General features: G+C 47.5%; 2 protein-coding genes and 1 long non-coding RNA gene across 3 annotated transcripts in view; 2 read left to right on the forward strand and 1 right to left on the reverse strand.

Annotated features, from left to right (window-relative positions):
* LOC102928873 (peroxisomal succinyl-coenzyme A thioesterase) lies at nt 1-5462 on the forward strand. The gene is made up of 3 exons (XM_006973165.4): nt 1-625; nt 2261-2463; nt 3853-5462. The coding sequence occupies exons 1-3, from the start codon at nt 166-168 to the stop codon at nt 4456-4458; spliced, it is 1269 nt and encodes a 422-aa protein (XP_006973227.3). The 5' UTR covers nt 1-165; the 3' UTR covers nt 4459-5462.
* LOC143268464 (uncharacterized) overlaps nt 2293-21143 on the reverse strand; it is a 26546-nt gene continuing 7695 nt past the window's right edge. Inside the window, exon 2 of the long non-coding RNA XR_013044409.1 lies at nt 2293-2645. This is a non-coding gene — a long non-coding RNA (uncharacterized LOC143268464). The remainder of the gene's footprint in view (nt 2646-21143) is intronic.
* Nucleotides 19570-21143, forward strand: part of LOC102925445 (acyl-coenzyme A thioesterase 1) — a 6430-nt gene continuing 4856 nt past the window's right edge. Inside the window, exon 1 of the mRNA XM_006973060.4 lies at nt 19570-20160. Coding sequence (XP_006973122.3) covers nt 19677-20160 — 484 coding nt within the window. The 5' untranslated portion in view covers nt 19570-19676. The remainder of the gene's footprint in view (nt 20161-21143) is intronic.

The following is a 21143-nucleotide window of genomic DNA, read 5'->3' on the forward strand; positions in this document are numbered from 1 at the left end:
CCACCAATCATTTTCACAGCACTACGTGGGAGTGGCGAAAAGCAGAATCCTCTGGCCTCCCTGTGGCCCAGACTGCGCACAGACTTGTTCCTGTCCCTCCCTGGTCTGGGTCAGGACTCGCGTGCCCTTCCCCGTGACCTCCAGCCTCTGAGCTCCCAGCTCCCCATGGCGGCCGCGACGCTGAGCCTGGAGCCCGCGGGCCGCAGCTGCTGGGACGAGCCGCTGAGCATCGCCGTGAGCGGCCTGGCCCCCGAGCAGCCCGTCACGCTGCGCGCCGCCCTGCGCGACGAGAAAGGCGCGCGCTTCCGCGCCCACGCGCGCTACCGCGCCGACGCCCACGGCCGCCTGGACCTGGCGCGCGCGCCCGCGCTGGGCGGCAGCTTCGCGGGCCTCGAGCCCATGGGGCTGCTCTGGGCCCTGGAGCCCGAGCGGCCTTTCTGGCGCCTGGTCAAGCGCGACGTGCGGACGCCCTTCGTGGTGGAGCTGGAGGTGCTGGACGGCCACGAGCCCGACGGCGGGCGGCTGCTGGCGCGGGCGGTGCACGAGCGTCACTTCATGGCTCCCGGGGTGCGGCGCGTGCCCGTGCGCGAGGGCCGAGTGCGCGCCACGCTCTTCCTGCCCCCAGGTGAGTTGGGTGTAGATGAGCTTGAGCCCAAGGCCCGTGTCTCTAGCAGGGCTGGACTTCCTAGGACGTTCTTCAGTTCACTACCCCATAGATGTCCCCAGGCCGAATGGTTAGGAAAAATGATAGGAAAGGAGACTGCCACATTGCCTTTCTCTCTGTCCTTGATACATACAGTCCCTTCTCCACTTCTTCATGTCCATCCCCACCACAGATCAGATTTTAGTGCCTTCCTTACCAAGAATCAGCTCTTTTTTCCCCCGTCAACACACAGGCAAACTCGAGTGTTTATACACACACACTCGGGTTAATGCCACAGGAATCCAGCTTTGCATCAGTTTTTTTGTTTGTTTTTTGTTTTGTTTTGTTTTTTGTCTTAATGCTTTAAATTTAACTTTATTTTGTTTGCTCACGGTGTATGCTTTGTGTGTGCTGATGCTCATGGGGGTCAGAAGAGGGCATCAGATCCCCTTGAGCGGGGGTTACAGGCACTTGCAAGCCCCCCGTCCTGGGTGCAGGGAAATGAACTCCAGTCTTCTGCAGGCACAGGGAGGAGACCCAACCACTGTGGGATGCATCTCTCCAGCCCCACTTCTCACTCCCTGCAGCCCTCCAGCAGAGCGCTACATGTGGAGAGTCAGCCTCCTTCCAATCTTGCCAGTCCTCCTTCCAAAATGTACCCCTTACCCAAAGATTTAGCACTTTCCCTTATAACAACAACTGATTTGTAGAATTATGCAAATAGCTTATCACAGATTCTTAAAACATGTCTGTTGTTGGAATTTTCTTTGGACCACCAACCAGCTCCCAAATAAAGACACAGACGTATTATTAATTATGAATGCTCGGCCTTAGCTTAGGCTTGTCCCACTAGCTCTCTTAACTTAGTTTAGCCTGTTTCTAGTCATCTACATTTTGCCTTGGGGCTTTTTACCTTTCATTCTGTATATCCTACTTTCCTGCTTCTTCCCTGGCTGGCTGGCTGGCCCCTGTCATCTCCCTATCATCTCCTTTTCTTTCTTCCTACTCAAGCCTAAATTCCTCCTCCTACTTATTCCTCCGTCCCAGAAATTCCACCTATATCTCCTTCCTTGCTATTGGCTGTTCAGCTTTTTAAGACCAATCCGGTGCCTTAGACAGGCAAGGTAAAACAGCAACACATCTTTACATAATTAAACAAATGCAACACATCTTTACATAGTTAAACAAATGCAACACATCTTTACATTGTTGAACAAATATTCCACAAGAAATGTCCAACCTCTTGAATGGTGTTATTTATAGCATTAATCCTCTAGAACTGTACAATTGATCTACAAACAGAAACCACACACAAAAGGCTCACCTTTCAGTATTCCCTGTAAATTGATGAGTGTGTGTTGGGCCACATTCATAACTGTCCTCTTGTGGCTCTTGGGCCATAGTTGGAATTCTCTAAGAGGATGAAATCATCCATGAGACTGCTTAGATTTTTCTCACTCTATACGCTCCTGTGTGTGTCGTCATTCAGTAGTAACGCACAGATCTGTTTTATTGGATTCATAGAAACCAACTAAACAATTTAGAAAGGTTTCTGAAAGAGAAAACAAATTCTTTGAATTGCACGATGCTTTTGTCTTGTCATTTTCCCCCGTGTAGGAGAAGGACCCTTTCCAGGGATCATCGATGTCTACGGTGTTGGAGGGGGCCTGTTGGAATACCGAGCCAGCCTTATGGCTGGCCATGGCTTTGCTACGTTGGCTCTGGCTTTTTATGACTTTGACGATCTCCCGAAGGATTTCAACATCATAGAAGTGGACTACTTTGAAGAAGCGGTGTGCTACATGCTTCAACACCCCCAGGTTCTCCTCTCACCCTTTATTAACCGCTCTCCCTGGGAATATCAAGAGGTGGTCGCCTGTAGCAGGTGTGCTGAGGCTGCTCTGTCCTTTGTTCATGGAGGAAGTTTCTTTGGGAGACTTCCTTGACTTTGAGTATCGAACATTCCCCCTTTCTCCATCACACGGCTTCCTGGTGTGGATTTCTTAAAAAAAAAAAAAGTCATGTGAAATTTCATTTCATAATAGTAAAACTCCCCTTGCCATGAAGATTAGGCTTCTCACTGTTGTCTTAGAATGCTGGCTTTATAACTTTTACTTTTCCTCTCCAATGTAGTCACAACTTGGCCACCCTTTTCAGAGGTTAAGAACTACTAAGCTGGACTTTGAAGTCTATGTTTTCTGTGAAGTTAATTATTTTCCAGCATTACTTGGATGGAGTTGGATATAAGATTCAGATCCTGGGCCAGAGCTTCATCCACATGATTCAATACACAGCCAAGGAAAGGCTGGGTGCAGGCTCACTGTGAATGAGGTCTTGAACTTGACAGGCTCCCACGGCTCGGCACTTAGGACCAATTCCTAAATGTGACGGCATAGGTTTGTTTGCCATGTATTTAGCAGAGTTTCAGTGTTTAGAAAGACACTCATGCCCTCATGGTGGCATCGACTGAACTCCTAGCATTCAGGAGGCTGAGGCAAGAGGACTGAGAATTTAAGGCCAGCCTGGACATATAACAAACTTCTATCTTAAAGAGAATTAGTATTTTAAAAAGAAAAAGAGCTCCCCTGTGAGCTGGTTTGGAGAGTGGAGCTAACCGTCTTTCCAGTTGCATTAGAAAAAAAGAGATTCATATTTTATGTGAAAAAAGATTTATTTTTTTAAGTGCAGGGTGTGTGGCCTGCATTTGTGTCTGTGATCACCACAGGCCTGTGGTGATCACAGAGGCCAGGAGAGGGCACCAGATCCCCTGGAACTGGACTCATGGACCGTTGTGAGCTGCCATGTGGGTGCTGGGAATCGAGCCAGGATCCTTTGGAAGAACAACCAGTGCTCTTGACCACTGAGCATCTCTCTAGGCCTTCTAGTTTCATTTTTGGGTGTTTGGTAAGTTCTCTTTTAGGAACCTTGTTGGGGTGTGCATGTTCCACAGCACACAGGTGGAGTCGGTTCTTGGAAGAGTCAGTTCTCATCTTTGACCCTGTAGTCCTAGGAATTGAACTTGGGTCATCAGATTTGGCAGCAAGCACTCTCTCTTCTTTGGTTCTTTGAGATTGCTTAGCCTGGCCTTGAACTCTCTACATAGCCGACTGACTTTGAACTCCTGATCCTTCTGCCTCCACCGTCCCAGTACATGTTCCATCACACCTAGCTGAATACATTTTTGACTCTTACGTCTTCTTTTTTTCTAGGTAAAGGGCCCAGACATTGGGCTTCTGGGTCTTTCCCTAGGAGCTGATATTTGCCTCTCCATGGCTTCCTTCTTGGAGAACGTCTCAGCCACAGTTTCCATCAACGGCTCTGCGTTCAGTGCAAACAGACACATACACTACAAGCAGACTATGATCCCACCATTGGGCCATGACCTGAGGAGGGCGAAGGTTGCTTTCTCTGGCGTTCTGGACATTGTGGATATACGGAATGACATTGTAGGAGGCTGTGAGAACCCCAGTATGATTCCAATAGAGAAGGCCAAGGGGCCCATCCTCTTCATTGCTGGTCAGGACGATCACTGCTGGAGGAGTGAGATGTATGTCCAGATAGCCTCGGAACGGTTACAGGCTCATGGAAAGGACAGGCCCCGGGTGATCTCTTACCCTGGGGCTGGGCATTACATTGAGCCTCCCTACTTTCCGATGTGCCCGGCTTCTCTGCACAAAATAGTGAACAAACCTGTGATTTGGGGAGGGGAGGTCAGGGCTCACTCTAAAGCCCAGGTAGATGCATGGAAGCAAATTCTGTCCTTCTTTGGCAAACACCTGGACAATACCCAGGGCAGAGCTTTCTCTAGATTGTAGTGCATTTGTCTGTCGCTGACATGGTAGATTCAAGGTCAAATTTTGATGTTCATTAACTTTGTGTGGATCAGTGTTTCTGCTGGATGCCATTAAATTCATCCTTGGGACATTACTAGGTCACTTGACTCAAGTTTTTAGTCAATACAGTATTTTACTAACATAACATGTGCTTGTGAAAGATTCAGATACATATGATACAATGAATAAAGTTCTTTGTAAAAAAGCAACCCTGCTGGGTGGTGGTGATACCCACCTTTAATCCCAGCACTCAGAAGGCAGAGGCAGATGGATCTCTTTGAGTTCGAGGCCAGCCTGGTCTACAGAGCGAGATCCAGGAAAGGAACAAAGCTACACAGAGAAACCCTGTCTCTAAAAACAAACAAATAAAAAAAGCAACCCCTTAGTAAAATTTATGATTTCTTCTCAGTTTAGGGTTTGGGTGGTGGTTCAGTTGTTTTTGCTTCGTTGTACTGATTTTTGAGACAGGACCTCACTGTGTGGCTCTGGCTGGCCTGGCACTTGCTATGTAGAGGAAGCTGGTCTCAAACTCATGGAGACTGTCCAGCTTTTGCCTCGTGAGTGCTGGAACTAAAGGCATGCACCACCAAGCATGGCATTCATAGTTCAGTTTTAAAGACAGTGACTGTCCTGGCTAGTTTTATGTCAACTTGACACAAGCTAGAATCATCTGAAAGGAGGGAACCTCAATTGAGAAAATGCCTCCACAAGATCCAGCTGTAGGGCATTTTCTTAATTAGTGACCCATGGGTGAGGGCCCAGCTCATTATGAGTGGTACCATCTCTGGCTTGGTGGTCTTGGGTTCAACAAGAAAGCAGGCTGAACAAGCCATGGGGAGCAAGCCAGTAAGCAGCACCCCTCCATGGCCTCTGCCTCAGCTCCTGTCTCCAGGTTCCCGCCCTGTTTGAGTTCCTGTCCTGACTTCCTTCGATGATGATGGACTATGATGTGGAAATGTGAGCTAAATAAACCCTTTCCTCCCCAAGTTGCTTTGGTCATGGTGTTTTATCACAGCAATCTTAATCCTAACAAAGGCAGTGACTGTTTTGTCACAGTGAGAGAATAGTCATCTAATGCTCCAACTATTGGCAACAGGGTAGAGTGTTTGCCAGAGCCTTGGCCTTTTCATACTGTAAACCAGAGGGATCCTTTGAGAAGATGAGGTTGGGGCCTCTGTGTGGGGGACAGTTAAGGGAACTCTGCTCCAAAGATAATTGAGTGTGCTCTCTTTTCTGTCCCACTCTGAGGCTCTAAATCAGATCTTGGGAAACCACACTGACAATCCAAGGGGATTATTTCCGACTTCCCTGCCCATCAGGGCTGGGCAGCATTGTACACATGTACTGGCAGAGACAGTATCTGTCAGCTTCATGTCAAAGACATCGAGCCCCATATTTGGAACACAATAACCCTCTCCAGGATAAATACAAAGAAAATGATCCTTAACACATCACAATTAGTCACTTATAATCATTTCATATCACAGCTCTAAATTCTTGGCCATTTTCTTACCAAGAGCTGGACTCATATGTACCCTCTTTCAAGTCTGTGCATGTTCGAGACTGTGCTGAGCAGACATGGTCCTGTGTGGCTTCAGAGTCTGCATCATAAAAGGCCACTAAGTGACCTGGACCCGCAGGTCATTCTTGAGTGACAGGGTCCTAAGGTGGAGGGTTGGGGATAAGAAGACAAAGAAAATAGGCAACTCGGGACAGAGGGTCCTGCTCAAACTGATGATATTAGAAGCGGACCACCATCTTGTATACAGTTTTTAGGGGAGAAATGGGAGGAAGTCAGCAGACATCTACCATGGTGGAACCATCAGCAGGAAGCTAACCAGGTGATGTTGCCCAAGGGGAGCAGGCCATCAAGTGTGTCACAGACGGAGCACACAACAGCCTTAGACTGAGAATCCAGCCTCACCAAGGGAAAAAGCCAAGTTCCCGGAAAGTAAAACTGTAACTCCTTGGGGCCCCAACCCCAAAATGGGCCTTGTCAAGTTCGTCTCCCCCTTACTCCCATTCCCCCCCCCCTCGCAAGGACAGAGCTGGCTTCCTTTTGTCTTCTCATCAGAACCTCTGAGAATGCCTTGGATGGGCCTGGTCTCAACAGCTAAGATTCCTGCTCGCTTGCTAGAATACTTCCTCCTACAGTCTGGTGAGCTAGCTACCGCATGTGATGCTGGACTACCTTCAGGCTGTGGTCCTTTGTGGGTGCTCACAACACAGGGAGATGGCGGGAGAGATGGCTCAGTGGGTAACATGCTTGAGAGGGAGCGAAAGGCAAGGATAAGTGGAGCACACATAGTTTTAGGGCAATAAAACCATTCTCATGGCAATATGGTGATGGGCACATGTTGTTTACTCACCAACAGAATGGACTCACAGGACAGACAGAATGCTGGTATCTGTTAAAAGAAGGACTGTCATTGTAAATACATGTCTTGTATAGCTCCAAATTTCTCAAGGGCCTGGAAGCCATTCTCCAGCCATCTAGAGAATAAAAACTCTATGGAGGGCAGAATCCTACCTTTCATTTTTTTCTAGCTAACAAACATAGCTGCCTAATTTCACTTATAATAATAAAATTTTGGCATTCTGGGACTCTGTGTTCCCTCTTTAGTTACTTGCTTACTAACAAGTCTCTACTTCTGGAGGTTAAACAAGTGATACATATGTACTCATGAGCATGTACACATATATCTATCTGTAGGTGGAGTATTCCTGTCCCAACCACCCTGTCCCAACTGCCTGCTCCCAAATAACCAACATGGAGACTTAATATGAATTATAAATGCTTGGCTGATAGCTCAGGCTTACTACTAACTGGCTCTTACATTTTAAGTTAACCCATATTCCTTATTTATGCTCTGCCACATAGCAGCATCTTTATTAGCATGGCACGTCCATCTCCTGCTCCCTCTGTGTCTGCTGGTGGTGACTCCTCTGACTCTGTGCTTCCTCATCCCATCATTCTCAGTTTGGTTTTCCTGCCTAACTTTATGCTGTCCAGCTATTGGCTAGTCAGTTTGTTTATTAAACCAATCATAATGACATATATTCACACAGTGTATAGAAGGATTATTCCACAGCATATGTCTGTGTGGGAATTGTTTGTTTGCTTTGAGAAAAGATCAGTTAGTTCATGGGCTCTTGATCTTTGAATCAGCCCTCCAGGTGGCTGGGACTGTAGGCATGTATTGTGAGCCTGGAGTAAGCTATGTATTACGAGTTTCACAGATAATCTGATTAGTGACTTCTGAAGTCAGGAAGTCCCCCAAATACCTCTAACCCTACCCTTGGGGGTAATTTAATATCTAAGTCTCCAATCTGTTCACTCGGCTACTATAGGAGGCTTTCTTTTAGGCCAGCAACCAGCTCTCAAATCATGACAGGAGACTTATTATTAGTTAGGAATGCTCAGCCTTAGCTTAGGCTCCTGTCTTGCTAGCTCTTGTCACTGAACCTGTTTCTCTTCATCTACATCTTGCCTCAGGGCTTTTTACCTTTCTTTCTTTCTGTAGATCTTAGTTTCACGGCTTCTCCTGTCTGGCTGGCACTGCCTGGTTTCTGGCCCTGGGCATGTCCTGCTTCTTCCCTCATTCTCCCCGTTTATTCTCTCTGCCCACCAGCCCCACCTATCCTTCTCCTGCCTAGCTATTGGCCGTTCCGCTTTTTATTAGATCAATCAGGTGCCTTAGGCAGGCAAGGTGAAACAAATGTATCACATCTTTACATCGTTAACAAGGCAGCATAAACAAATGTAGAAGGAGAGGAGTGGTTTTCCCATGTGGCCGAAGGCTGATGGGGAAAACTCAATTCCTCCTGGCCAACTCACCAAGACGAAGGGTTTCTGTACCCTGATATTAAGTCTGTCCACCAATACAGTAAACCGAATCAAGCCAAATTAAGAGCAAAAGACCAAATTTAATGGGCAAAACATACCAGATGATTTTCCCCGTCCCCAGAGATGAACCCAGGAGAGGAGACCAGAAAAAAACCACATGTCCGTGTCCGTTCTCTAGGAGGCAGTGTAAATATCCTGTAGGCTTGGTCTTAAGCAGCTCCAGGAGAGGAGCAGCTTCTTGGCCGGCTTTCTAAGAGGGGGCCGGGTTTGGAGTGGGGGAGAGTGAGGCTGGAGCTGAAGCTTCCAACTTAAACAGGAAGTCGTTATGTTTTGGATTTTGGACATTTGGAGAGACATAGGCCTTTGGAGAGACATTTGACATGAGATATTTGGAGAGACACAGACAACCTTTGTCCCACAGGGACATAAGGCTTGGCTGTGACAGACTTTTGCAGGTGTGTTTTGTTTTATTTCTGGGATGTAGTTACAGTTCTAAGGCGAAAGGCTTCCCCAATGGATGGGTTACAGCTCTGAAGGGCAAGGTTTCCCAATGCAAATGTTACAGCTGTGCCCCAGCCAGGGGAGGTTTCCCAGTACAAATGTTACATCTCTAGAAGGAAAGGTATCCTGGCAGTCAGGAGCCAAGGACTACCACAAAGTCATAGCACAAACAAACCTCACACAGATTTATTGGGAGCGGGGAGCCCAGGAGGGTGGCTGTCTCTGATCAGTGAGAAGCAGCAGAGAATTGAGAAGACAGGGTTTATATAGGGTTTCTGGTGGGTGGGCGGGGGTGGTATATAACAGAACTTTCCAGGTAGCCTGGGATTGGAGGAATTATGTGACCTGATCTTGGGGCAAGCTCAGAGATTGGTGGGATTTGGTGACCTGATCTTGGGCTTTTTTTTTTTTTTTTTTTTTTTTTTTTTTTTTTTTTTTTCTGTAGGAAGGGGCCTGGCCACTCTCCTGCCTTGAGGGCCTGGAACAGCCTGTATAGCCATTAGAGAAATCAGGGAGGGAACAGACCTGGCTATTGGAGCTTCCAGGGGTGGGGCCCAGCCACTGTAGCTCCTGGAGCGGGGGGGTGGGGTGGGGGGGGTGGGGGGGTGGGGGGGTGGGGGGGGCCCGGGGGGAGGGTAGCTGGCCACTAATGCCAAGCCTGCAGAGTAATCTAGGGGTAGAGCCTGGCAGCCAGAGGTCTCCAGGGGCAGGGCTTACAAGGGGACTCTGAACACTGCAGAGGAAGCCATGCCAGCTGCCTGAGTTGGCGTAAATATCTAACAGAAGGATTTGGGGGAATTTAGACTAGGAAAGAGGTTGAACATTACAAGAAGAGCTCCATGGGCCATCCTAGCAGGAACCTGGAAGCCAGTAATGCTAAGAACCATGCAGATTGTGGTTACAGCTCAAGAGGTTACAGAGAAGAACAATATTAGCAACTAGACCAGAGACTGGTCTTGTAATATTTTGGCAAAGAATGTGACTGCTTTCTGCCCTTGTCCTAAGAACTTGCCAGAGGCTAAATTTAAAAGTAACAGACTCATTTCTTTGGTGGAGGAGATTTAAAGACAGCCTAATTTGGGCTCTGTGGTGTGGTTATTAGTCATCTTCCTCCATGGGTAAGGAGAGCCTCTGAGGCTAGGTAATATGTGTCAGGGTAGTCCCTTCATGGAGGCCTTGAGAGAATATCCCATGAAGCTGTGAAAGTAGAGTCTTGGGAGACCCTACGATTTTAGAGGTTCAAGAGCCGTGGGATGTTCTCTAAAGGGAATTGCATGTAAGGAGAGGAATGAGCCCAAGGGGGAGAAGTATGTTGTACGCAGCAAAGCTGGAAAGGCATTGGGCATAGCCATCTAAGCCCTCAGACATCTGATGCGAAGCTTGGCCTGCTGGGTTCATCTTGTTTTGGTCCAATATTTCATCATTATGTCCCGGATCCTCCCTTCTGGAGCAGTAATGGAAATTCTGTGCCATCGTACGTAATTTTAAGGTTTTTATTTTACAGGGTCTACAGTGAAGGGCTGCCTTGAGCCCCAGAAGAAACTTGGACTTTGGATTTTAAAACAGTGTTGAGACTGAGAAAGACTGTCGGGACTTTTGAAATCGGACTAAATGCACTTTACATTTTGATAAGGCCATGAGACCATGGAGGTGAGGGAGCAGAAGGCAATGATGTGAATGAGATGTCTCCCGTAAGTCTCAAGCACTTGGATTTGTGATCCCAGTTGGCGGTTGTTTGGGGTGGACTAGGAGATGTGGCCTTGCTGGAAGAGGGATGTCACAGGGGCCGGCTCCGAGTGCCCTGTTTCCTGTCCGTGGATAGAATGTGAGCTCTCACTCCTGCCATGCTCCCCGCTGTGAAGGTTGATGACTCTAGAACCTAAGCCCAGAACCAACCCTTCCTTCTCTAAGTTGCCTTGGTCATGATGTTTTATCCCAACAATAAAAAAGTGACTAGACACCCTGTCTCAGAAGCAAAACAAACAAAAACAAGTCTATTAATTTTTCAAAAGCTTCATTTTCTTAAATGGCTATATGTTTAGTTATTACATAGTATTTTTAGAATAGAGGTGCTATCCAGTGTTGTTCCAGGAGTTGGGAAAGGGGTTTTCTACCATGTACCATTAGTAAGAGTACATTTCTTCAACCCGGTGGTGGTGGCGCACACCTTTAATCCCAGCACCGGGAGGCAGAGGCAGGCAGATCTCTGTGAGTTCGAGGCCAGCCTGGTCTACAGAGCGAGATCCAAGAAAGGCACAAAGCTACATGAGAAACCCTGTCTCAGAAAAAAAAAAAAGAGTATGTGTCTTTTTAATATAAAGTATTAAAGATTAGATATTGTGGTTTCTTGGTGCTGTTTTTTTGTTTGTTTGTTTGTTATTAAGGTGTTATTTACCATTCCTTAGGAACATCCTTACACTTGAAGGTACAGAGATACAGAGGCAAATTATTCAAAGTCTCCTGTTGGGTTACTTATTAGATCCTGTCTGCTTTGTTCACAGATAATTCTACATGCCTGTGTACTCTTCATGAAAACATGAAAACACACAGGGTTTTTGGTGTGTCTTCATTTCTGAAAACTCTCATGTCATAGAAAACTTTTTCTGGGCTGGCAAGATGGCTCAGCAGGTAAAAATGCTTGTGTGCAAGTGTGGTGGTGTGTCCCCCAAAATATTATACACTCTAATAAACTTATCTGGGGTCAGGGAACAGAATAGCCACTAGATAAACATAGAGGCCAGAAAATAGTGGCACACACACCTTTAATCCTAGCATTCTGGAGGCAGAGATCCATCCAGATCTCTGTGAATTCTAAGCCACACTAGAAACAGCCAGGCATGGTGGCACAGGCCTTTAACCCCAAGAAGTGATGGCAGGAAGCAGAAAGGTATATAAGGTGTGAGGACCAGGAACTCGAGCCTGGTTAAGCTTTTCGGCTTTGAGAAGCAGTTCGGCTGAGATCCATTTGGATGAGGACTCAGAAGCTTCCAGTCTGAGGAAACAGGATCAGCTGAGGAACTGGCAAGGTGAGGTTAGCTGTGGCTGGTTCTGCTTCTCTGATCTTTCAGCGTTCACCCAAATACCTGGCTCTGGGTTTGTTTTTATTAATAAGACCTTCTAACAATTCATGCTACATGCAAGTCAGATGACCTGAGTTCAATCCTGGAGATCTACAGTGGAAGGAGAAAACTGACTTCTAAAATTGTCTTCTGACCTCCGCACGTGCACATGTGTACATATGGGTGTGATCATACGGGTGCAAGCACATGCGTGCCCCCTACACACACACACACACACACACACACACACACAGAATGAGAGAGAGAGAGGAATGCATACATACATACACACACAAATACTAATACTAATAAACCTTTCTGGGGAAAGAAACTGCAGATCAAACTCCGGTCCACAAATGCAACGGGCTAGCACACTATCAGTGGGTTATGCCCCTTGCCATCATATAGTACATAATTATGTATACTTTTATTTTATCAACCCATCCTTCATTATAGAAGTTGTAGCCATGAACCTAACAATGAATGAAAACAGAAATCCTTCCAGCTTACTTTCTATATTGAATTGATAATAGAATCCCAGGGGGCTATTAGTCTCTCTGCGGAATAGAACCTTGCTTAGTGGTGCAGGAGAGATGGCTCACACGGTATATGATGCTTGCTAAATAATCTCAATGACCAGAGTTCAGTTCTGATGACTCACGCGACAACCCACACTCCCTGCCCACCCTTGTAACCCAAGCCTAAGAAGGGAAGAGGCAGGAGGCTCACTGGGGCTTGCCAGCTTCCGGCCTCGCCAGGAAAAGGCAAGGGTCAGGTACAAAGAGAGACAGAGCTGGGGTTGGGGATTTAGCTCAGTGGTAGAGTGCTTGCCTAGCAAGCACAAGGCCCTGGGTTCGGTCCTCAGCTCCGAGGGAGGGAGAGAGGGAGGGAGAGAGGGAGGGAGAGAGAGGGAGGGAGAGAGGGAGGGAGAGAGGGAGGGAGAGAGGGAGGGAGAGAGGGAGGGAGAGAGGGAGGGAGAGAGGGAGGGAGAGAGGGAGGGAGAGAGGGAGAGAGAGGGAGAGAGAGGGAGAGAGAGGGAGAGAGAGGGAGAGAGAGGGAGAGAGAGGGAGAGAGAGGGAGAGAGAGGGAGAGAGAGGGAGAGAGCTTCAAAGGACCATGGGAAGAGAGATGGGGGAGCACACCAGTGAGCCTCTTCTGGCCCATGTGCGTGCATAGGCACATGTACCTGAATTTACATGTGTGCATGTGCCACGCTCACACACACAAAACGAAAACACAAGATGTGACTATTTTGCCATCTCAGTGGAGTAGGGAGAGCCTTTAAATAATTTTTCCAAAAAATATTTCTGAAAATGCTTCTCATCATGTTGATTAAACTAGCAAAGAAAGAAACAAAAGTTTTTGTTTTTCTCTTCAAGGTCACTTGAAACCTTGTTATTTTGTCCCATTCAAGCTAAAAGGAAAACATGTAAGAGTTATGCCCTAAACTTGAGGGTGGAAAAGGGTAATAAAGATAGGAAAAGAAGCTTTTGAACTAAATTACTATGGAGATTGTTTTAACCTAAAAGGTCCACGGCCTTGAAAAGATTATAGTAGATGCTAATTTATCTCATTTTGTAGGAAATACAGATGGGTTAGATTCATATTAATAAATTCATAAATTTAATTTTTAGTGTGTGCGTGTGTGTGCGCGCGCGTGTGCGTGCGTGCGTGCGTGTGTGCATGTGTGTGTGTGTGTGTGTGTGTGTGTGTGTGTGTGTGTGTGTAGGTGGTCAGAGGACAACTTTGGGGAGCCTGTTCTCTCCTGTCATGGGTTCCGGTGATGACCTCTGTTCTCAAGCTTGCATGTTTAGTGCTTTTGACCACTGAACCAACTCATCGGCTCCTCTTGTCTAGTGACTAGAATTCTAAAATAAAAGCTGCGGATCTTTGGGAATATATGTTTGTGTGCCGCATGTGTGCATGTTACTTTTTTTTTTTTCGGTTGTTCACATGGTAAAATCCCCTAAGGGATTCTGTTCTAATTACTGTTGTTGGTTGTTTTTTGCTCTTTTGGGGGCCTACCACACAGCTCCCAAAAAATCACACATGGAGGCTTATTATTGCTTATAAATGTCCAGCCTTAGCTCGGCTTGTTTCTTACCAGCTTTTCTTAACTTTAAATTATCCTGTCTGTCTTTCACCTTTGGGCTTTTCCTTTTCTATTCCTGTATAACTTTCTGTGTTTCTTCTTACTCCACGTCTGGCTGTGTAGCTGGGTGGCTGGCCCCTGATGTCCTCCTCCTTCTCTGGCTACTTCCTTCTACCTCCCAGTTTTCTCCCTCTATATATCCTCTCTGCCTGCCAGCCCTGCCCATCCCTTCTCCTGCCTTGCTATTGGCCATTCAGTTCTTTATTAGACCATCAGGTGTTTACACAGGCACAGTAACACAGCTTCACAGAGTTAAACAAATGCAACATAAACAAAAGCAACACACCTTAAAAGAATATTTCCCAACAGATTATCTTATGAATAAAGGGACACTCATATAAATAAACTTTAGATTATAGTAATTAACCCAAATCACTTCTAGTTCACATGCCTTAAGTAAACTTTTGTTAAGCAATAAAAATGAAGGCATTCTCATAATGTTAGCACACATTTATTTACAAGCACATTTATTCATTACATTTAATGTGTGTGGGGGGAGGTCAGAAAATAACTTGCAGGAGTCAGCTCTCTCCTTCTTTATTAGCCCTAGCTGTCCTGGAACTCACTATGTAGACCAGGCTGGCCTCTGCCTACTCAGTGCTGGGACTAAAGGCATGTACCACTACACTTGTTTTCTTCTGTTTATACAACAGATCTACGCCCCAGCTCTCTGGCAATGCTTATTGGCCATCCCATAAAACTATAAAAGTAATCAATGGTCCGTAAAACAGTTAATTTCTCAACTTGAGTATCAGCTGAAATTAGGGCAAAGGTCTTGGCAAGCTCTCCACTAGGGGACTTAAAGACAAGGGTTTTGAGAAGTGAATCATGAGAGGTGGACACCCGGCTGTCACCAGGATGACAAGACTTTGCACACAGTGGCAGTGATCATTTTGAAAACTGTGCCTTCCATTTCAATTAATTATCCTTAGTCAAGGCAATCTTTCCATTATGCTTGGTTCTCAAATGTCCTCCAAAGACTCGGTTTCCAGTCTGTGGCGCTAATGGGAAGTGGTACAACCTTTAGGAGGTGGAGCCTGGTGGGTGGGAAAAGTGAGGCCACAGGGAGCATGCCCTTGAGGGGGATTTGCCCCTTCTCTCCCCCTTTGCTTCCCAGCTGCCATGCAGGGAGGGAGCAGCTCTGCTTTGCACTGCACTGGTGTCCTGCACTGGTGCTCTGTCTTACCACAGACCCAAAGCCCAACTACCGTGGAGTGAGAGCTCTGAAGCCAGGAGCCAAGACCACCCTTTCTCCCTAGTATTAATAAGCTGAGTAGCTGTGGTTTGTCACAGGCATGGAAAACTAACTGTCCCTTAAAGCTATGTGTGAGGCTTTCAAAGCCTCTACCTTTTAATAAGCTGCATTTCAGCAGATCGAGGACAAGCTGGATGACCACAAGGTGTCTACCTTGGAGCCTTCTCCTCTACAAAACACAAAAAGGCAGAATAAAATTGAGCCAGCTCTAAGAATGGTTAAACTACCACAGAGGATCTGAACTTCCAACTCTGAAAACATTTTACAGCTACACAAGTTTCCAAGAACAGCAGAGATGTTTATACAGCCCACCAACTTCCCCTGATGCTGAAATCTCGTACACCATAGACTAAATACAGTAATTCAGAAACTGACATGGTGCTATTGACTCTGGGATACACCTGAAATTAAGTTACTGCTATCTTTAGGAAAACATTTATTCAAATGTTAGCAAGAATGGAAGAGAAGGAGCTAGCTCCCCTACGTCACTCATAAGAGCTCTACTCAACAGACTCAGACCTGGGGACATGAGGGGCAGAGTTACGGCACAGGAGTCTGTCCCACTGGCTTATCAGAAAAGGGGACAAGCCTCAGAGCCACCGTGAAGTAAGTGAACTTAGAGGGTGACAGTGTCTACAGGGAAAGTCCTCTCAATTAGCCAGGTGACATCCTTTGTCATGGGTGTGGGGAGGGCGGGCACATGACGGGACGGGATGGGACTTGCAACAACTTAGATTTTACATGATTTTGTTTTTCTAGACCCAAGCAGCGCTGCATTCTTTAAACAGGTGTTCTCATCAGCCAAACAGAGGAGGTGAGTTTCATAGGAAAAGAGCAGAAAGAGGCTGGGTCATTTTGACGTGGTTTTCTTCATTAAAAAAAGAAAAAAAAAAGGTAGAAAAAGAACGGAATGGGTAATATTGGTCCTTCGGGTTACTTGTGTGGAGATGGAGGTACTGTCACATGTAGGGGAAGAGGGGCAGGACTCAGGTCTTCTGCCCTTGAACCTGGCCTGCTTGGGGAATCTATTTCTTCTCTCTGGTTTCTCCAGGAAACATATTCAGAGAACAACTTAGTTTCAGTTCCATGACTGGTATTCTAACACGGATGACTGAGTTTTACATTTAGTTCCATCTCCTGCGCCTCACCATAGGAACTATTTTGAACAATGGCCTTTCGATCTACTGCCTTTGATTGACGTCTCTAACCACGCCTCTTTTTAGCCGCAATGCATGCTACACGTGGACAGCACTTTGCCCCACTTGGCAGCTGAGGGCTTACCTTTCACCTGTGCTTCGAGAAATGTCACTTCTCCAGTGTTTTTCCTCATGGGGACCTAGTGGCAAATAAACATGTCTCAACTCCAGTCCAGACAGGATGAGTTCTGACCCAGATGCCAGGTTCAGCAACCCCGCCTTTTCCACAGAGTTCAGAACCCCATGTCCCTTAGTCAGGGAGACTTCTGGAGACCTCTCAGAGAGAAACCCTCTGGGAGTGTCTTGATCATAAGTCGCCAGAGAAATGCTATTCTAGATCAGAAAAACTATTCTGCCTCTTCACGACGTGAGCTTGACCCTAGTTAGGTGCACAGGAATTAATGTTTTGGGTTAATTCTGGAGACAGCCTGTCATCTGGGTATTTAGGGCAGCCATTTCACTGGGTGCCTGGGATTGGTGAAGTCCGCGTAGAGCCAATTCCTCTCATAACTGTCTGTGGAAAGGTGTGAGTAACACCTGAGCAGCACCCTTAACCTCTTCAAGCAGCTCCCAGCACCAGGACTCCCCAGCAAAGGCACTAGGCATGGCAAGACCTGGGTCGCCTCCTCAGCTGCTTCTCTCTCAGGTGCCAGAAGCCATTTGTGTCTTCACAGCATGGGCAAGGGCAGTAGAAAGTGACTTTCTGCATTCTGCCTGGCTATATATATTTCCGCCTCTGTGCTGAGGGATATACTAAACAGGCAAGCTCTTTGCAAGCCAAGTTTCCCACATCTGGCCACAGCTGCCTTTTGGAGGAAACTTCAGACCTGAGGTCTAATTGTACAACTTTTAAAAATCACGATTCATTGAGCCTTGAATTGCTTTTCCCCCCTCTCTTCCTCCTCCTGCTCCTTGTTTAGGTTTTGTGAAACTATGATGGGATTCAGGCAGAAATGCATTGTAGGACAAGAGGAGCGTGAGATGAAGGTATTTCTTCTCACCAGGCTGAATCATCGCCTGGGCTGCTTGTCGCATCCTTCTAAAATCTGCAGCTCTTCCCAGGCAGTCCTCTGCCTCAGCCCTTTAGGGCTTCCGGGACTGTTCGTCTGTTTTTGATTGTTTAAAGAAAAGGGGCGGGGGGGAGTGTTCTTAACTTTGAGGAAGACATCCTCATCTTCCTCATCTGAGATGTCTGTAACTCAGGAGTCAGCTCTGGGTCCTTGGTTGAGGAAAGTTGAAGAATGGAATTCTCCAACAAAAGTTGAAGAGTAGATATTATTGGCAGAAAGCTTTAAAGAATGAAGCTGAAAGATTTATGGCAGAAAGCAGAGTTCTGGAAAGTTCTGCTCACACAGACTTCGGGAGAGGTCCCCAAGATAAGGGAAAAAAAAAAATCCCTGAACTTTTCTAGGGACTTCTTATAGGGCTCGTGGAAGAAAGTGGACCAATATTGAGGTAATTCCTACTAAGATGGGTTAATTCTCTGAGCATGGGGAGCTGAGCCATTGGAAGGCAGATATTCTATGAACATTCTTCCTGGCCCAACCTGGGAGTTGACGGGTGTTCACGCATGCTTGCCTAGGTAGGGGTGGTTGAAGCCCTTCTCCGCCCGTCTCTGACTTCTGCACTATTGGCTCTTGGCTGTGTCTGTCTGTCTGTCTGCTGATAGTTACGGCTGGCTAGTGTTGCTCCTCTCCGACCTTCCAAGGTCTTGGGAGTCTTAGACCCGGGTGGAGTCTTCGAACCATGTAGTCTGTGCTCTCTTGGTTTCTAGGTTATGCGATCAGCTCATAGCTTTACCGTGGGCCTTTTTCCTTTACTGTCTACAGAGAGTTAACAGTTACCATGGCCACCAACACATAGCTGTGGTTTTCCTTGGTTACCTCATATTTAACTCATAGCCGGGGCAGTCTGGAATAGGTCATGGTTTTTGTTTGCCCCTACCCCTACCCCCTGGTTTTTTTTTTTGTGTGTGTGTGTGTGTGTGTGTGTGTGTTTTTTTTTTTTTTTGGTTTTTCGAGACAGGGTTTCTCTGTGTAGCTTTGCATCTTTCCTGGAACTCATTCTGTAGACCAGGCTGGCCTTGAACTCACAGAGATCCGCCTGGCTCTGCCTCCCGAGTGCTGGGATTAAAGGTGTGCGCCACCACCGCCCGGCTCTGTTGTTTGTTTTTGTTTTTAAGAGGCCACCTTTAACATTTAGTCAGCTACAATTAGGTGCATCAGAAGCAAGAATATACCAGTGGGCAAAAATGCCCTTGCCTGTGCTACTAAGGAGTTTCAGGGGAAGCCAGTCTGGCTGCCAACACTGGCCCAGCTTAGCTGTCTTCCGCCCAGCAACAAGCCCTTTTATTTCTCTATTCCCAGCTTCCCAGCGTTAACTCTAACCTTCTAACCTTGGTCTCTGTTTCTACATGGCAGATGTCCATGCTTTGGTCATAAGTCCCTTTACAAACCCCTTTCAAATAACCCTGTCTGCGTAAACTTTCTTCTTGCCTGAACTCTGACTGATACAGCCTCAAACTGACACTCAGCTGAGTTGGAAAACATCAGTTCCCTGCTTGGTATTAGCACAGTTTTAACATGTTAGCCCACCGAGTCATCCCAGGAAAACCCTTCAGTTAAGGACAATTAATTATGCATCTTGATGGAGGCAGGAGGATCAGGAGTTCTAAGCCAGCCTCAGTAACATAGCAAGTTCAAGGTCACCCTGAGCCAGGTCAAACAGCATTTCAAAACCACCACCGCCATCATCATCATCGCCACCACCACTACCTGGAAGGTAATTAAGGAGCAGACCCAGGAGGTCTGATTTCTATAGAAGTGGCTCCAGGTTCCTCAAAGTCTAGAGAAAGGAGAAGTATAGAGAAGGCTTGGTAAGGGCATGAAGAAGAGGAAGAGCATATGGCCATTTCTCATGGATTACTAGAATTACAGTTTCCTGGTTTGCTTTGGCACAACCCAGGTTTTTGGAACGATATCTTTTTTAATCTTTCTTTTATACACGATTTCACCTCTCACCAGAGTGTAAAGCAAGATTAATCATTACTCATCTCCCACACTGCAGTATATAACAAACGCTAGGGGGCATCGCACAGAGGCTGCCGCCAAAGAACCCGGAAGGGCTTAAAGCTGTAACACCGAGTCCTGGGAGGCCTAGAGGCACCAGGGCAAAGCTAGCGCCTGAAACAATGCACGCATCTACTGCCCACAACCGGATGGCGCCTACAATGATCCTGGAGCCTGCGGATGGTTGCCTCTGCGACCAACCGGTGCTCATCTCCGTGAACGGCCTGGCCCCCGAGCAGCCCGTCACGCTGCGCGCCGCCCTGCGCGACGAGAAAGGCGCGCGCTTCCGCGCCCACGCGCACTACCGCGCCGACGCCCACGGCCGCCTGGACCTGGCGCGCGCGCCCGCGCTGGGCGGCAGCTTCGCGGGGCTCGAGCCCATGGGGCTGCTCTGGGCCATGGAGCCCGAACGGCCTTTATGGCGCCTGGTCAAGCGCGACGTGCGGACGCCCTTCGTGGTGGAGCTGGAGGTGCTGGACGGCCACGAGCCCGACGGCGGGCGGCTGCTGGCGCGGGCGGTGCACGAGCGTCACTTCATGGCTCCCGGGGTGCGGCGCGTGCCCGTGCGCGAGGGCCGTGTGCGCGCCACGCTCTTCCTGCCCCCAGGTGAGCCGCCTCCTTCCTGGGCTTGCAGCCCGGGATGCTTGGTGGGTGCGGTGCCTGGGCCCCTCTTCCCTGTCTGCCACGCTCCCCAGGGGTCCTTGGAGGTCAGGGGCCCCTGGAAAAGCCCTTCTGACTTGGGTTCATGGCTGGGGGAGTCCTAAACTGCAGGTCAACTCAGGAACAACATCTGAGGTTGCTAACGCAAGCAGAACATCAGGGCTCTCCCAAGCCCCCTGAACTAGAAATCTTCCCTGTGATAGTACGCCCCGCGGGTGGATGTGCACAGGTTCACGTTTGTTATCGCTGTTCTAGAACAGTCCTTCAGGCAACCTGGGGCAGCGCAAGCACTGGGGAACTTTCTAACTTGCAGGACTCTGAGCTCGGAATGTGAAAGCGTAGGTGTGGAGGGCCGTGGAGTTTTGTTTCTTGGGTGATGCCCAGGTAACTCTTTCCCGGGGTAAAAGAGCCACAGCTCTGAGAGGGACTTAAGTTTAGTGAATCACAGAGAGGTGTTCTAGGGGATTTGACCAGTTGTTTCCCGTCCTTTTGAAATGAGGACAGGAATGGCAGTTTAGGGAAGGTCTAAGGATAAGGACATGGCTCTTCTTATAGAACAATTAAAACTGAGTTTTGCAAGTTCGAGTGGCGTGGAAGTGATGTTGAAACCTGAGAAAGTGGTTCTTTGGCTAAAAACTTTAAAATGCTTTAATGTGTTTACTTGTTTACATATTTAAGTAGTAATAAAAGTATTCCAGAACTCAAGATTTTCCATAATAAAAGGTCTCTCTTGCATGGGAAGTTACTATTACCGGCCTCATGGGCAACTGGGTTTCCTTCAGTTTTAGTCTGAAGGCCTGACCTCCCTCCCAATAAGAACGCTATTTTTAAAGTTCAGATTTCCCTGAAGACCCTGGGGTGCTTCCTTCCTAAGTTCACCACCATTGCCTGGTTTGTGAAATCCCTTCTCTCCCTTCTGTATACTTTCT

This window comes from Peromyscus maniculatus, chromosome 14, assembly GCF_049852395.1.
Source record: "Peromyscus maniculatus bairdii isolate BWxNUB_F1_BW_parent chromosome 14, HU_Pman_BW_mat_3.1, whole genome shotgun sequence".
NCBI lineage: Eukaryota > Metazoa > Chordata > Mammalia > Rodentia > Cricetidae > Peromyscus > Peromyscus maniculatus.

Excerpts from the sequence above, each read along its gene's own strand:
- LOC102928873 (XM_006973165.4), top strand. The coding sequence starts at position 166 with ATGGCGGCCGCGACGCTGAGCCTGGAGCCCGCGGGCCGCAGCTGCTGG. Across the intron at positions 626-2,260 it reads CACGCTCTTCCTGCCCCCAG|GAGAAGGACCCTTTCCAGGG; the intron begins GTGAGTTGGGTG and ends TCCCCCGTGTAG. Across the intron at positions 2,464-3,852 it reads ACATGCTTCAACACCCCCAG|GTAAAGGGCCCAGACATTGG; the intron begins GTTCTCCTCTCA and ends CTTTTTTTCTAG.